This window comes from Cuculus canorus, chromosome 6 (assembly GCF_017976375.1).
Source record: "Cuculus canorus isolate bCucCan1 chromosome 6, bCucCan1.pri, whole genome shotgun sequence".
Classification (NCBI taxonomy): Eukaryota; Metazoa; Chordata; class Aves; order Cuculiformes; family Cuculidae; genus Cuculus; species Cuculus canorus.
In genome coordinates, this window is record NC_071406.1 from 38,877,627 (window position 1) to 38,893,413 (window position 15,787).

The 15,787-nt window shown below is 48.0% G+C and overlaps 1 protein-coding gene across 4 annotated transcripts in view; it reads right to left on the bottom strand.

The window, feature by feature from the left end:
- IKZF2 (IKAROS family zinc finger 2) overlaps positions 1-13,373 on the bottom strand; it is a 136,779-nt gene extending 123,406 nt beyond the window's left edge. For 2 of the 4 annotated variants that reach the window (XM_054070404.1, XM_054070401.1), the window contains exons 1-4: positions 13,223-13,373; positions 9,792-9,827; positions 8,462-8,510; positions 7,636-7,740 (exon numbers count right to left, since the gene is read on the bottom strand). In XM_054070404.1, the coding sequence (XP_053926379.1) occupies positions 7,636-7,740; positions 8,462-8,495 (139 nt within the window). In that variant the 5' untranslated portion in view covers positions 8,496-8,510; positions 9,792-9,827; positions 13,223-13,373. Of the gene's footprint in view, positions 1-7,635; positions 7,741-8,461; positions 8,511-9,791; positions 9,828-10,237; positions 10,304-13,222 lie in introns of those variants that run through there. The other 2 variants (XM_054070402.1, XM_054070403.1) reach the window with 2 other exon arrangements.
- Between the last annotated feature and the right edge of the window lie 2,414 nt (positions 13,374-15,787).

The window sequence follows — 15,787 nt, forward strand, 5'->3', positions numbered from 1 at the left end:
GAGAGCAGCTTGGCCCGAGGACTGACCCCCAACCACATACCGGTGTTCTCCATTCCCAAGGTAGCACACGGGTCCCACCAGCAACCTCAGCTTTGCCAGAGAGGGGAGCAAGAGCCCCGTGACCTCTCAGACCGGGCTGAACACAGACCAACAAGGAGCTAAAAGAACAGGTTCGGCGCACATGGAGCCCACCAACTCTGTGGTGCTATACCTTGGCCACACAGTGTGGAAGGAACAAACCCCAAACTGGAAACCAGAGCCAAAAATAAGAGGAGGGGAGAAAACAGAAGTCATTTTTTTAACTGACAAAAGTCAGGTTTTTAACCTATTCACAGAAGTTTAGATGACTTATCAGCACGGAAATGAAGGAGATTAATCAACCTGACACTTTCCCTGGAACAGTCTCCTGTTTTATGGAATAGTTTATGGAACGCCTCAACATAACACCCGCAACACCACCTGCAGTTGACCCTGCCAACGAGGGCTCTGCTCACAGCAGGAGCTTCTGCCAGCATCTCTCCATCTGGGAAGGGTTAGAGCTCTTCGAAGCCACCGGCTGACACAGCAGTGCCAGCAGAAGCCGGTAACGCAGACCCGGCTCCGCACCAAGGGCGGGCTTTGCTGGGCAGTGTAAACACGGGCTTGTCCGCATGGAGACCTGGTAATGCTCAGCTGCACGGGAAGAGTTAAAATGCTGTGGTTGCTCTAATGTCATTACAACAGAACAAGGTGCTTTAGGACTACCGCGATTATTCCTGCATGGGATAGAAAATAAACTACACTGGTATTCAGAGACTTTGGAGAGCATCACGTTACAGGGCCGCAAAAATTAAATGTAAAACAATCCCCAAGCAAAGCGGCTATCGTAATAGAATTCCTGCTTTTGACACGACCATCCAAGCCTCCATCCCAGCTGATCTGTGATTCAGAATCAAAGGCAACATGGCAAAAAAAAGAAAGCAGCACAGAAACATGGAGTTAATCCCCTATGACAAGAGTCCAGAGAAGAATCAGGCCTGTGGTCACCTAGCCCAGAACCGTAACTGTCAAACACAGCTTCTCAGTGATCATCACAGCTCTGCTTCTTCCCGTTGGGACGCAGCACTTGGACTCCCAACAAACGTTGACTGCCCTAGACAAGGGACAACACATCATGGCACGGGCTCCACACCTGAGCTGGCAACAGGTCTTCCTAACTACAGAGAGCAGTGGCACAGCCTTCTCTTCAGTCTTTTACAGAGCTGCTTCAAGGTGGACCATCCAAGGAGTTTCACTCCCTGGAATTACTGAGGACAAAGCAGAAGGTGGCTACACCTTTTCCTCCTGGCCAAGAATAACATCGCTCCTCCAAGGTGCCCTCTTGGCACTGGAAGGGGATTGAGCACTGCTCACCCTCGGTAATGACTCAAGTAGCTGCATTTTCACCTCTAAAACAGTCCTGCAAACTGTCATTTAGCCAGAGGATTCGAGTCAGTGGCACAGAGGAATGGGAAACAAGTCCTGGATCCAGTTTCCCAGGAGAAAATACCAATCCGTTTCAACAGGAGTGGCACCTTCCCTCAGATTCTGCGATGGGAAAGGCAGAGAGCTCTCTGTCTCCTCATCTTGCCGCTACCCAAGCGCCGCATTCAAGGAAGATGAGGCTTGCTCTTTTTGTTGGCATGCCTGAAAAGGAACTGAAATTCCAGAAGCAAATGTTGAAAGCTTGCTGACTGCAAAGCTCGCAAGAGCACCGAGTGTCATAACAGGGTGTGGACCGAGGAAAGTTAACCGAACCTGACAGTCCCAGAGAACAACAGGAGCTCCCCAAGAAAGGTGTGGGCTGCAACAAAGCCCTGGCGGGTGACCTCTGCAGAGACTGCCATCACAACGAATAAAAACCTATTTAATGAGATTAACTGATCATTTCGCTCCACCCTCCTTATAACACCCGCCGAGAGCGAGGAACGTTTGTGCAGGCGAGTATCTGATCCCATAAGGAATGCTGGGGAGACCACGACAGAAGAGATGCAAAATAGACAGGAGAACTCCTCGCTGTTGGAGTGAGAGCTGCAGACAGGAGTTCCTAAAACACTCAGTACTTTCAGTGACCTGGGTTGCATCTACGCACAGAGTTCATAGCGGAGGAACTATTTCATGATTTTAACCACACCAGAGAGAAAACTCTAAGCTGATGTGTACGAAGGTAAAACAATCCAAGACGCATTCCAGAGGCAATTCATTTCCAGGTAACCTTTTCTTTATTTCTTACGAAAAAAGAAAAGAAACAAAGGGTGTAACACTACTATAGAGCTTTGGTTTCATAGAATCATAGAATGGTTTGGGTTGGAAGGGACCTTAAAGCCCGTCCAGTTCCAACTCTCCTGCCATAAGCAGGGAGATACATGTGAACAATCCCCTAAATTTCTGTTTAAAGCCTGATCACAACCTCTTTTTTATTATTTTATTTCTCCTCCTTAAGCGTCAATAAAGCTAAACCCATCGGCTAAAACTTTCATGACTATTATTGCCGTTACATTTCATGACCATTGGGAATTCTCAGGGAGTCCGAGGTTAAAAGGCTGAAGTGAAGTCATTGCTTCTGTAAGTGTCAAAGTAGCTCACTTTTACCAGTCCCCTGCCACACTCTGAGCTCATCCCTTACACCTAAGCTCACCTTCTCCTAGTGCATCTTCTTCAACCTGTAAACCACAAGTACGACCGTATCGGGCATCATCCACAGTTAAGCTCTCTAAACACCAAACTATCAAGGTTGGAAAGTGAGACAAAAAGGACTGAAGGACATCTCAACTGCCAAAAAGAAGGACTGCCAAAAGTCCACCTCCCTCCACAAAAGGTACAAAGGTGCCCACAACCAACAGATGTTGCCTACCCTGCTCCTCAAAGGCCGCTGAGGAAAGATTCCTCAGGATCTCGAGGTTATCCAGTCCAAGGTTTTAGCACCATATGCAGCATTTCACACTTTCCAAGATACTTGGAAGAACTGGAGACCTGAATCGCCACTTCAGAGCACAGCACTTAGGCTGCCAGTACTCTTCATGCCTCAGCGCACATCTCAGGGGAGTGACTGCCCCAAAGCACTAATTCAGTCCCCTCACCGCAGCCGAGCCCCGGCTTCAACCAAACACCGTCCCTAAAGAAAAGCTCCTGCAGCAGCTCAGCCTCCAACACCTCATCCCACTAAAAAAAAAACCACATTCCCAGCCAAAAAGAACCCCAGTGCAAGATTCAGCCTCATGTGCTTGGCTCTGGCGATGGCAAGGCTTGTTTGCCACGTAGCTCAGACATGAAGTAACCCCTGATTTTACCCAGTTTCATTCGAAAAGGCAGATTCCACGGTTACATTTCTTTATCCATACAGATGTGGTGCAGATACAGCTGTGGTGCATGAAGCTTTCTGCTTGGGGCAACACAATGGTGAAAAAGTAGAGCTTGTATGACAATTTAGAGTTGAAAAATGATAGTGATCATAAAGATCTGGGGCTGTGAAGTTACAAAACGGCAACTGTTAGTCTACCACAGTCTATCCCGAACTCTGGGAATACCATATTGGCTACATTATAGGACAAATTTGCTAGAGTTCTCTTTAGACATAGCTGCTGAAAGCACTTGCACTCACTACTCTTGTCCCAAGAGCTATGTTGTCAGTGCGATCATTCCCCACCGCACAGAAAATGCAATCGCCTCATTCGTTTCAGCAACCGAGGCAGTCGACAATCCTTATTTTCTTAATAAACTAATTCCTCATAACTTACTAACGCTTCAAGCTACTATAAACACATCTTGAAAGTGTACCACAATTTTAATCAGTCTCAAACATCAGATGTCGGGTTTGATATTTATGATTGTTCTGACTCCATTTTATTTAAGGGCTCTTTTTGTTTACGAAAGCGGAGATAAGAAAGTTATCTAGGACACCCTCTGTAAAGTCTCTAATTTAAGAGGAAGTTTCCTTTGTCACTGACTGTCAGATGCTGGTAACTGCTGTTATTTTCTGTATGTGGTCTTTATATAGGATGGAGGATTCTTCTCTGAGTGGCCACCGAGTCAACGACTAGAACAACCATGCCCCTGCAATTTCCCAAGGGGACGCTCTTCCAAGTCCATTTTAACCTACAGGAAAAACAATAATATATCTCTCTAATAATTATAGTAAGAACTGTGTGGTATCATGAGGAGGTGACTGAGAATTATTTCTTTTTAAAACTGCTTTTATAAAGGATTCCCTGTCAGCCTTTAATTAATAACTAGTTGCTCTTCAGAGGTTTCCGACCGCTTTCAGCCCAGTTCAACACTCACCAAAGGCAACAAGACAGACTCCCTTGAACACCATGGGGTTTACAGCGGGGCTTGAGGCCATGCAGGGAACTCTACTACCAGTACAAAGTTAACTGAGCCGGTCTTTGATGCTCAGCTCTGGGTGTCAGCCTTTGGAAGAGCTTTTCTATGGAAGATCAGAAGAAAACTCAGACTTCCAGATATTGGGGCTATGTAAACGTATCAACGTATCGTCTGTACTCAGCAGGTATATCACCGATTACTTTTGCTGTAGAGGTAAATGAGATGATCTCTCAAACCTACTCAGTTTGACTATTTACATGTATTTTGAATCTTTGCTTACATAAAGCTACAGTAAAGTATTTTAGAACAGAGCACCTGCCAACATACATACAGCATTCTGCCGAAAGCAGATACGTACCGTAAGGTACGTGTAAGATCATTACTTAGCTATGACAGGCGATTTACTGTGATTTATCTTCCAGGATCACCTCATTCACAAGGAAATTTGAGCGTTAACCCCATCCATAACCTATACATTCCATCTGAATACTTGAAAATGATAATAGGTTAAAGGATGCCGTAGACACCTCTCAAATACAAGCCAAAATATTTAACCTGAAACCTTTTGGAATAGAACCTGAAAACATCAGTAGCCCTGCCAGAACTCCTACTAACACGGATTGCCAGGGGCTAATGAATATAGAAAACTCTCTACCTAGCACATTATTTTACTGTTGCTGGGAGAGCACTGCTCAGTCATTTCGGTACAGATCCAACAAATTCGCTTCTTACAGATTGCCTCTATTTGAGCCAGTCACAAATTCAAGCTAAATAAAGCGCTGTGGTTCAAAACAATTCAGTGGGACTCATGAACAAAGTTCAAATGTAGTTCTCTACCCCGCAGGTGCACACACTGAGCGCACAGCTAAATGCCATCCACAGGGCCATCCACCTTCTGGGGAAGATAGGCAACACCATCAGGAGTGAAACACTCAGGGTCTGAGCCCTGTCCCACCTTACAGACCTTCTCCTCCTCCATCACTGCATCCTACCCAGCCAGAACACCGTGCCTTGAGCTTCTCTACAGCAGCTCAGCCGCAGTGACTCCGCTGAAAACTAAACCATCCTGAAATACAACACAGCCACTGCCTCCACCAACATCGAAGGATGATGGATCGATCCAACAGCAGCTACCGAATCCATGTAAAATATTTTGACCGGCTACCCCCTCCTTCCACTCCCACCTCCACCTCTCCTTCAGAAAAACCCAACCCAACACACACAGAACAAAACAACCCCCCACGAAAAAATAACCCCAGAGGTCGTGGGCCCCTGGGTTACCGAATCTTTCAAAGGATTTCCTGTACCCCACAAAACAGGGGGAAAGCTCCAAAGCACAGCCTGGAGATTTTGTCTACACATGCTAGACTCGAGATTTGGTCAAAAAAAACAGTGAACCAAGGTAACAGCTGCCACAAAAGCCAACAACCTCTAATCAATACCTTCCACGTTTAAGGCAGAGCAAACCACCTCTCCGCAAAAACATTCCTGTGCCTGCAAGGAGTAAATGAATTGTGACAAATTTAAGAAGGTCGAGTTTTGCATGGCTTCAGAACCCCAGGCAGAGCCCCTCGTTTTGCAACAGCAGCACACATTTAACATTGAGCAGCAGTGATGAAAGCAGCCGAGACATCTGTGAGATACCACAAAACACTTAAAAAAAAATAAGATATTCACTCAGTCTACAGAAACATGTGTGATGCGAGAGCTAACGAAGCTTAAAAATCATTGAAAATGTTAACACAGTGAGCACAAAAATATTGAATGTGTTAAAAGTATTTTTGCATGACTTCATCCTAGATCTTTTTATTCCCTAATTTCACTCTGGTTTTTAGTCTAGATTATAAAGAAGATTTAAAACAGGGAGCTTTTTTCCCCTTCCAATGAAGGCTTCCCATTAATAAAAAGGAAACAAAGAAAATGAAGAAAGTGAGTAGTAAAACTTTTACAACATAATAAAATACATCAGAATCCCAGTGCAGCAGGATTGGAATTGTCTAAAGATGCTGAATTATGATCGGTTGTCACATAAAGTTCAGTCCAGAGTATTAGCAATCATACTCTCTAGAAACATGTATATAATTGGGAGATCTTCATAATAACCCTCCGTTTTAAAGGCTCATAAAACCTGCGTTTTACTCATAATTTGCAAGGGGAAAGAAGAATTCTTAAAAGGAAAGGAACATCTTTTTCTCAGTAAGAAAGACTTTGAAGGCAATGCACAGTGTATTTTAAAACAAGCAACCCTAAAAGCTTTCAGACTTTGAAGGCAATGCAGAGTGTATTTTAAAACAAGCAACCCTAAAAGCTTTTTCTTTCACAGCTTTCGGTGGGGTATCACACAAACACTTTAAAAAGATTAATACGGATCTATTGGACACACAGTAGAGAGAAAATGAGCATCACAGAGAGAGGAACCCTCTGAAAGTATATTGGAAGCAAAGCATCTGACATGATTTGGAATATAAGTACGGAGGTAATTTAAGGTAAATAACTTGATGTAACATTGCAACCAGCAGTAAAACAAGCCATGGCACTCACATACACAGAGAAAAGGGTTGGGTTTATGAAATGTGTGATCTACACTGATCCACCTCCAGAATACAGCATGAAAATAATTACACAAATATTATCAGCGCTTGACACTCGCAATAGAATCCCAGATCTCTACATTTTCTCAGTTTCTTCCCTGACATTCTAAACCCAAATCCTTTCAGTTTGTAAGAGACAACTACCAAGTGCCATAAACTTTCAGCTATCCCACTAGCCACTTCTGGAATTGCCAAGGCAAAGCTGAGGAAACAAAGGATGCTAAAGTTGCTGTATGGAATAGTAAAATACAACCTGTCATCAAACCCAGATATTTTAACTTTATACTTTGCCAGAATAAAGCCATATTGTAAATAAAATGTGTTTGTTTACAAATAAAGCTACTTCAAGCTGTTTTGGGAAGCAAAGTAATAATAGTAATAACAAAAAATTTCCACTTGGATTTGAAAACCCGATGAAACAAAACCAGCACACGTCAAGCTTAGTGTTTTCCTACCTGGAACAGGTAAGGACCAGCTCTCAAATGCCACCTTGGGATAGTTCAGGCTAGTAATCCCGTTCATGTTTAGATGAGACACCAGCATGAACAAGAGACAGAAAAAAAGAAATCTACTCTGTCCTTCTCCTCTCTGATGAGCAACGCCCACAGCAGCGGTTAAGACCCAGTAAGGACACCGAGGACCCGGAGGAGCAGACTAACCCAGACCCGCTGCTAGGGAGAAGGAGGTTGGAGAGGAGACTTACTGCTTGCCATGTGACTGGGGGAGGCGTGCTGCCCGTTGGGTGTACTGGAGGTGAGGTCAATGGCCATGCCGGCGTGCTCCCTTTCAGGCGAAAACTCATTGTCACCTGCTTGCACAAAAGAAGCCCCCCGTAAGTTTCCATCCCCTTCTTCACGATTAAAAAGTATGACATGCTCCCTCCCTTCACCCTTTCCTCCTTTACTGGTGGGGTCCTCCACAGCCTGTGCAAACCAGGCTCTCAGTAGCCACAAGTAAAGGTCTGATCGATTTTAAGAGCCCCCCTCAAGCCCCCAGTCACTAATCTTCCACGCACACACCTGTGACAAACCTTGCCCCAGTCGCTTTGTCTCAAGAAAAGTCAGGATTACTTTTCCATTTGCAGACGCCATGAATTGGGGCTGGGCAGGAGAAGACTGAACTGATGCTTCCCCACACTGACCTTCCCCACAAAGCTCTCAGTTAACTGACAATCAAACAGAACACTCAAACACACCGAGATGCTTCGCTCCGACACAAAAAAAAAAACAGGAGAAATGCACAGTGAAAGGCATAAAAAGTTTTTTGCTGCAGTATGAATTTCTGAAGATGAACTCTCCCTCACTGGCAAAGTTCATCCCTTCTCAGCAAAGATTTAAACCTCGAGCTACTCTCCCATGCACCCATCCCCATGCATTTTTCAGTTTATGTTTAAATGCTTCTCATTCAGCATCACCTCAAAGCACAGACCGTGCAGAAGGAAGCTGAAGCTTCAGGTGCCTGCGTTACAGAAAGGACAGTGGGGGAAAAAGGAAAGAATTCAGCACAATCAAAACGAAATGACTACTTACATGTTATATATCCATCAGCAGCCTCTGCTTCCATAGTCAAAGTGCAGTGCTGCAAGGCAGAAAAGCACACCCTCAGAGACGCCTGTCAGTACCAACCATTAAATGATTAAACTTATTTCCAGCCCTGAGTCTCTGCCCATGCTACCGCTGTTGCAACCATTGCCTAGAGAAACACACAAGTGTTCTGCATGTGCTCGTCTGCGAATCACTGAGCTCTTCCTGCAAATTACGTGAGTAGGAAATCCAGCTGCCTCCTGGGTGGGGAGCACTGGGATCAGCTTGGTCTGACCATACCCCTCCCTGTTCCCCACCTGCCTTTTTACCTGCTCTAAGAGGGTTTTTTTTTTTTCTCCCCGACTCGTTTTGTTCAAGCCGGGATGGTAATGCTTTATCAATTATCAGCTCTCGCAGCCAGAACAGACTTTGAGGAGATGGATACAATCAACAACTGCTCTTTTCACACGTGCTCCAAGAGACTCCATCCTGATCTTACACAAAATAAAGCCCCCCCCCGTTCCCCTTGTTACACCTCTTTGTGTCGCGCCGCGGTACCCGCGCGCACACCTGTACAGGCACCTGCTCGCGCTAACCCTATTTATCTGCCACAGCGTGGGGCCGAACGTCACACTTAATACTCCCAGATCATGCATTTTGTGGCGTGAAGCAATCTTAAAGTTTCTGGAAGCACTTTGCTGACACAGAACAAGCTATTACTTTCCAGAAACCCAAGTAACTGTATAGAATGACACCCCCTAGCTATCATTTGATATATATTGAGGGGGGAGAAGAAAAAAAAAAAAGAGACAGAGAGGGATCAATAATCATAACTATGTTCTTTTAAGTGGAAAAGTTAAGAATCTGACATGACCAGAGGAGAATTTTATTTCCTCTCTCCCTCCACGGCCTCTTTTTTGCCTTTAGTTTCAAAACTCTCACTGCACCAGGCAGCTAAATTATTCACAATGAGCCATTTCTGTATTGATCGCCAAGTATATTTAGCCCTGGCTCCTGGAATTTCTCCATTACTTACTGGAAAACAGGCAGCTTCACTTCTTGTCTCCAAAACCACTTCCCTCCCCCTCCCTTAACCCGCTTTCCTTCCCCCCTCCCCTCCACCCGCCTTTCCCCCAATAAATAAATACTTTTCTCTGTGCTCTTCTTTAGTATAAAGCAGATCGAATTCCCAAGGCGTTCAGCACATAACACTTAAATTTCAACCTGCCCAGCTGCTACCAAACTCTCTTCGATTACTGATTTTCACACAACTCTAAAATCTCCCAGAAAGTTTTTCCAAAGAGGTAATCCGCTTCCTCGAGCCCTTCAAAATTACCTTCTCTTCCCCCTAGTCCAGGTAGGCAGGCACACACTGGGAAAAAGAAAGAAACATCAGAAGCAACAGGGAAAGATCATCCCAGCCAATGAAGTGGAAGGAAGGAAAGGGGAGGAAGGGAGGAGGAAGAGAAAGAAAGACAAAAAAGAAATGCAGAAACATCCATAACCAAAATGAAGACATGGTTTGGGTTTCTATTTTATTTCTTCAAGGGTGGGGATGAGGAGGAGGAAAGGAAAAAGTTTTGGTCACCGTTTTTAGGCTGGTGATGGCAAATCCCGGCTGCTAAGCCGTAAGGAAGGGAGAGAGAGAAAGAGTTTTGCTTGGGCTGGAGACACAGCAAGATGGGGAAAGTTGAAAAAATTAATGTTTTAAAAATGAGAGGAAGAAAGGGAGAAGAAGGTGGGGAGAGAAAGAGGGGGGAGCAACTCACCCCCAGCACTTACAGGTGGGGCATGCGGAGCCAGGCAGCCCCGGGATGAGCCGGCGGGGAAACTCGCTCAGGAATGGCACATACTTTGAAGGAAGATGAAGAACAACAGAAAAAAAAAAAAAAAAGAAAAAAAAAAAAGGAGAGGGAGAGGGAGGGAGGTCAGCCGGTGCTACAGCAATGCGATTAACCAGCGGGGAGAGAGAGAAAAACTTGATCCACCGGTTCCTTACAAACCAGGAGGAAAATGCAGGGAGAGGAGGGGATGCGGGGAGGGATTGGGGAGAGGGAGGTGGAGAGGGGGACGGGGAGAAGGGGTCGGGGGAGAGAGATGAGGTGAGGGATGGGGTAAAGGATGGGGGTAGAGGGATGGAGTGAGGGATGTGGGGAGAGATGCAGGGAGGGATGGGGTGAGGGATGCAGGGAGAGAGATGTGAAGGATGGGGTGAAGGATGGGGTAAGCGAAGCGGGGAGAGGGATAGGGTGAGGGATGCGGGGAGAAGGCTAGGATGAGTGATGTGGGGAGAGGGATGGAGTGAAGGATGCAGGGAGAAGGATAGGGTGAGGGATGTGGTGAGGGACACGGGGAGGGATGCAGGGAGAGGGATGGGGTCCGCTCACAGCCCGCACAGGGAACCCCAGGCCAACTTCCCAGCGCCCTGGGTGACATCGGGCTCCGCGCCCCATCCCATCCTCTCCCCACCCATCCCACAACCTGTCAAAGTCACGGGAGCTCTGCCTCAGCTTTCATTCCATATTATCCCTCCCCTTTATCCTCCCCACCCCAGGGCCGCAGGTGGCAGAGGGAAATGGCAGCTGGAGCCTGTGCTGCCTCACAGAATGCCCATCCCACAACATTTTGGGGCTCTTCTCCTGGTTTTTGGGGGTGAACAGCAACAAGTCACGAGCGGGAGATGCTACACGGCCGGACTTTAGTGGGGGAGCCTCCATACAGACACAGACAGACACACAGAGAGAGACAGACAAACACAGGCACAGAGATAAACAGAGACACAGACACACAGGTACATACACAGACAGACACAGACGGACACACAGACGGACACACGCAGACAGGCGCACACATATACACATGCACACAGACAGACGGACAGAGATATAAACATGTACATGCGCACACACAGATAAACATATATACATATGCACACAGACAGACAGACAGGGATAGACACAGACACACACACAGACTGACATGCAGACATGGAGAGACACACACGGAGACACACAGACAGACATACAGACACACACAGAGACTAACACACACAGACTGACGTACAGACACAGACACACAGAGACATAGACACATATTGGGGGGGTTGGAACTGGATGATCTTCAAGGTCCCTTCTGACCCAAACCATTCTATGGTTTACACACAGACAGACAGACAGACACACGCACACACAGACAGACAGACAGACACATACGCACACACACAGACACAGAGCACACATATTGGGGGGCTGGAACTGGGTGATCTTTAAGGTCCCTTCCAGCCCAAACCATTCTGATTTACACACAGACAGACAGACAGACACACCGACACGCACACAGACATACAGGCACATATACACAGACACGCACAAACGGACATACAGCACACATACTGGGGGGTTGGAACTGGATGATCTTTAAGGTCCTTTCTGACCCAAAACCATTCTATGATTTACACAGACAGATACACAGACATATATATTGAGGGGTTGGAACTGGGTGATCTTTAAGGTCCCTTCCAACTCAAACCACTCTATGATTTACACAGACACACACACACACATATTGGGGGGGTTGGAACTGGGTGATCTTTAAGGACCCTTCTGACCCAAACCATTCTATGATTTACAGACAGACAGATGCACACACACAGACAGACAGACACACACATATATATTTGGGGGTTGGAAGTGGATGATCTTTAGGGTCCCTTCCACCCCAACCACTCTATGATCTACACAGACACACACATACACATATATTGGGGGGTCGGAACCGGGTGATCTTTAAGGACCCTTCTGACCCAAACCATTCTATGATTTACAGACAGACAGACGCACACACATATTGGGGGGTTGGAACTGGATGATCTTTAGGGTCCCTTCCAACCCAAACCACTCTATGATCTACACAGACACACAGACACACACACACACATATATTGGGGGGGTCAGAACCGTGTGATCTTTAAGGACCTTTCTGACCCAAACCATTCTATGATTTACAGACAGACAGACACACAGACAGACTCACACACACACATATTGGGGGGTTGGAACTGGGTGATCTTTAAGATCCCTTCCAACCCAAACCACTCTATGATTTACACAGACACACACATACACAAACTGGGGGGGTTGGAACTGGGTTATCTTTAAGGACCCTTCTGACCCAAACCATTCTATGATTTACGGACAGACAGATGCACACAGACAGACAGACATAGACACAGACAGACTCACACACACACATATTGGGGGGTTGGAACTGGATATCTTTAAGATCCCTTCCGACCCAAACCACACTATGATTTACACAGACACAAACACACATATATTGGGGGGTTGGAACTGGGTGATCGTTGAGGACCCTTCTGACTCAAACCATTCTGATTTACACACAGGCACAGAGACAGACAGACAGACACACACACACATATATTGGGGGGCTGGAACTGGATGATCTTTAAGGTCCCTTCTGACCCAAATCATTCTGATTTACACACAGGCACAGACACACACAGACAGACAGACAGACAGACATATCGGGGGGGCTGGAACTGGATGATCTCCAAGTCCCTTCCGACCCAAACCATCCTATAAGACACCCACAGACAGACAGACAGACAGACACCCCCCCAACCCCCCGCCCCCCCCCGGAGCAGCAACACCGGGAAGCGGGAGGGGAAAGGGGGGGGAAGGCGGAGGGGGGCAGGGGGTGCAGGGAGGGAAAGAAGCAGCCCCAGGCGGCAGGCAGGCGCGGCGTTACCTCAGTGAATCCCTTCCATGCCCCTTTTGTGTGTGTTTTTATTATGTCGGGCGCGCGGTGCCCGGCGGGCGCGCAGGGGGTGCTTGTGCACGGCTCCCGGCTATGGGAACTAAGGCAGCGGGAGCCGGAGCTCAGGGTAATCCTGTTTTTACTTCCTCCATCTTCAGGGTTAGCCTGGGACAGCTGGTCAAACCCCGAGAAACCGATCCACACGGACACACGGACACACGGACTGATCGCATCACACACATCCCCCCCACACACTCCCCCCCCCTTTTCTCCTTCTCCTCCCATTCATTCCCCACCCGCACCCCTCGCTCGGCGCGCTCGGCAATCGATTAGAGCGACCCGAAGTGCCGCCCCCGCCGCCCCGCGGCGCCTTCTTCTCACCCGGGCGCGCGCGCGGCGGCGGGGGCGCAAAGGGAGGGGGGGGGAAGAGCGGTTTGCCCGCGCTCAGCACGCTCGGCAATCGATTAGAGGACAAGTGCCCGCCCGCCCGCCCGCTTTGCCGGCTCAGTGCCGCGTGCGCTCCGCGGCTGAGGCGGGCGGGGACGCGCGCGGCTGCGTGTGCGCGCCTCTCTCTCAAGCACATCGGTCCCTTCATCGCCCCCACCCCACACGCGCTGCTCTTAAAAGTTCCCACCAGAGTCGTGATTCAGCGCTTAAGGGGGTATTTGGGACAACGGGTGCCATCGATTCTCCTGCCCCTCTAATAGCATGGGGTGGAAGTGACCTCAAAGCCCATACAGTTCCACCCTCTGCCATGGGCAGGGACACCTCCCACTGGATCAAGGTGTTCCAAGCCACATCCAACGTGGCCTTGGACACCTCCAGGCATGGGGCAGCCAGGGCTTCCGTGTACAGTCAGTTCCTCAGCATCCTCATCATGAAGAATTTCTTCCTAATATCTCATCTAAATCTTCCCCCTTCCAATTTAAAGCCACTCCCCCTCATCCTATTGCTCCATACCCCCGGAAAAAGCCCCTCTCCTGCTTTCCTGGAGCCCCTTTCAGCACTGGAAGCTGCTCTAAGGTCTCCCTGGAGCTTCCTCCAGGCTGAACAACCCCAACTCTCTCAGCCTGTCCTCATAGCAGAGCTGCTCCAGCCCTTGGATCACATCTGTGACCTCCTCTGAACTCGCTCCAACAGATCCATGTCCTTCTCTCAGCCTGTCAAGCCCTTTGTGGGCTTCACACCCCAAATCCGGGGGTTGACGCCAACGGGATGGGGTTCAGCAAAGCTCAGCGTGGGGTCCTGCCCTTGAGGTTATTTGTATGGGGTTCAACAAGTCCAAGTGCTGGGTCCTGTGCTTGGGACACAACAACTCCATGCAGCGCTCCAGGCTTGGGAAGAGTGGCTGGAAAGCTGCTTTATCGAAAGGGACCTGGGGCTGTTGGTTGACATCTCCTGAACATGAGCCAGCAGTGGTCCAGGTGACCAAAAATGCCACCAGCATCCTGGCTTGGGTCAGCCATGGTGTGGCCAGCAGGGGCAGGGAAGGTATCCTTCCCCTGTAGTCAGAGCTGGTGAGGCCACACCTCGAATCCCGAATTCAGTTTTGGGCTCCTCACTACAAGAAGGACATTGAGGGACTGGAGCGCGTCCAGAGAAGGGAACGGAACTGGGGAAGGGGCTGGAGAACAAGAGTTATGAGGAGCGGCTGAGCGCCCTGGGGTTGTTTAGCCTGGAGGAAGGTGAGGAGAGACCTCATCACTCTCTGCAGCTCCTGGAAAGGTGGTTGTGGCGAGGTGGGTGCTGGGCTCTTCTCCCAAATAACAGACGATAGGACAAGAGGAAACTGCCTCAAGTTTTGCCAGGGGAGATTTAGATTGGATATAAAAAAAAAAATTCTTCACCAAAAGTGTTCTGGGGCCCTGGCAGAGGCTGCCCAGGCAAGTAGCCAAGTTCCCATCCCTGGAGGTGTACAAAAAACGGGTGGATGAGGTGCTCAGGGATCTGGTTTAGTAGTGGACAGGTACGGTTGGATGCAATGATCTCAAAGGTCTTTTCCAACCAAAGAAATCTAGGTTTTATGAAGGGGAATAGCACACACATTTTGCCAGTGAGTTCCAGGAGTTCACGGACAAGAGTGCCTTCCTCACTACACAACCATGTTCTTTGCCTATCAAGAGCCTGCAAAGGGTCTCAGTTCCTGCAAGTTTTGCTACCAAGCAAAATTCTTAACCTCAACTCCTGCTCCAGCTTTGTGTGAGTGCAACACTGCTGTTAGAGGCAGGAAAGTAAATCCCAGGTTTTATTGGCCCGGCCGCTTCTCATCAAGTGGCATTCTGCTTTGCAGTGGGAGATCTGTGCTGTCCAGAGACAGGGAGACAAACCCCACTTTTAAAAATGCATTATTCAGCCAGCCAGAAGTTAATAGAGAGCACTCTCCCCGGCGCTACAAACTTTAGCCAATTAGTCATTACGCCACATCTGTGAAGTGGGTTAATTTAACTCTCCTCATTTTTGCATAGGAAGGAGGCAGAAAGGTTTGGGGACTGGCCCAAGGCCACAAAGAGCGCTCAGCTGAGCCTAGAAAGCAGAATTCTTGTTTCCCACGCCTAC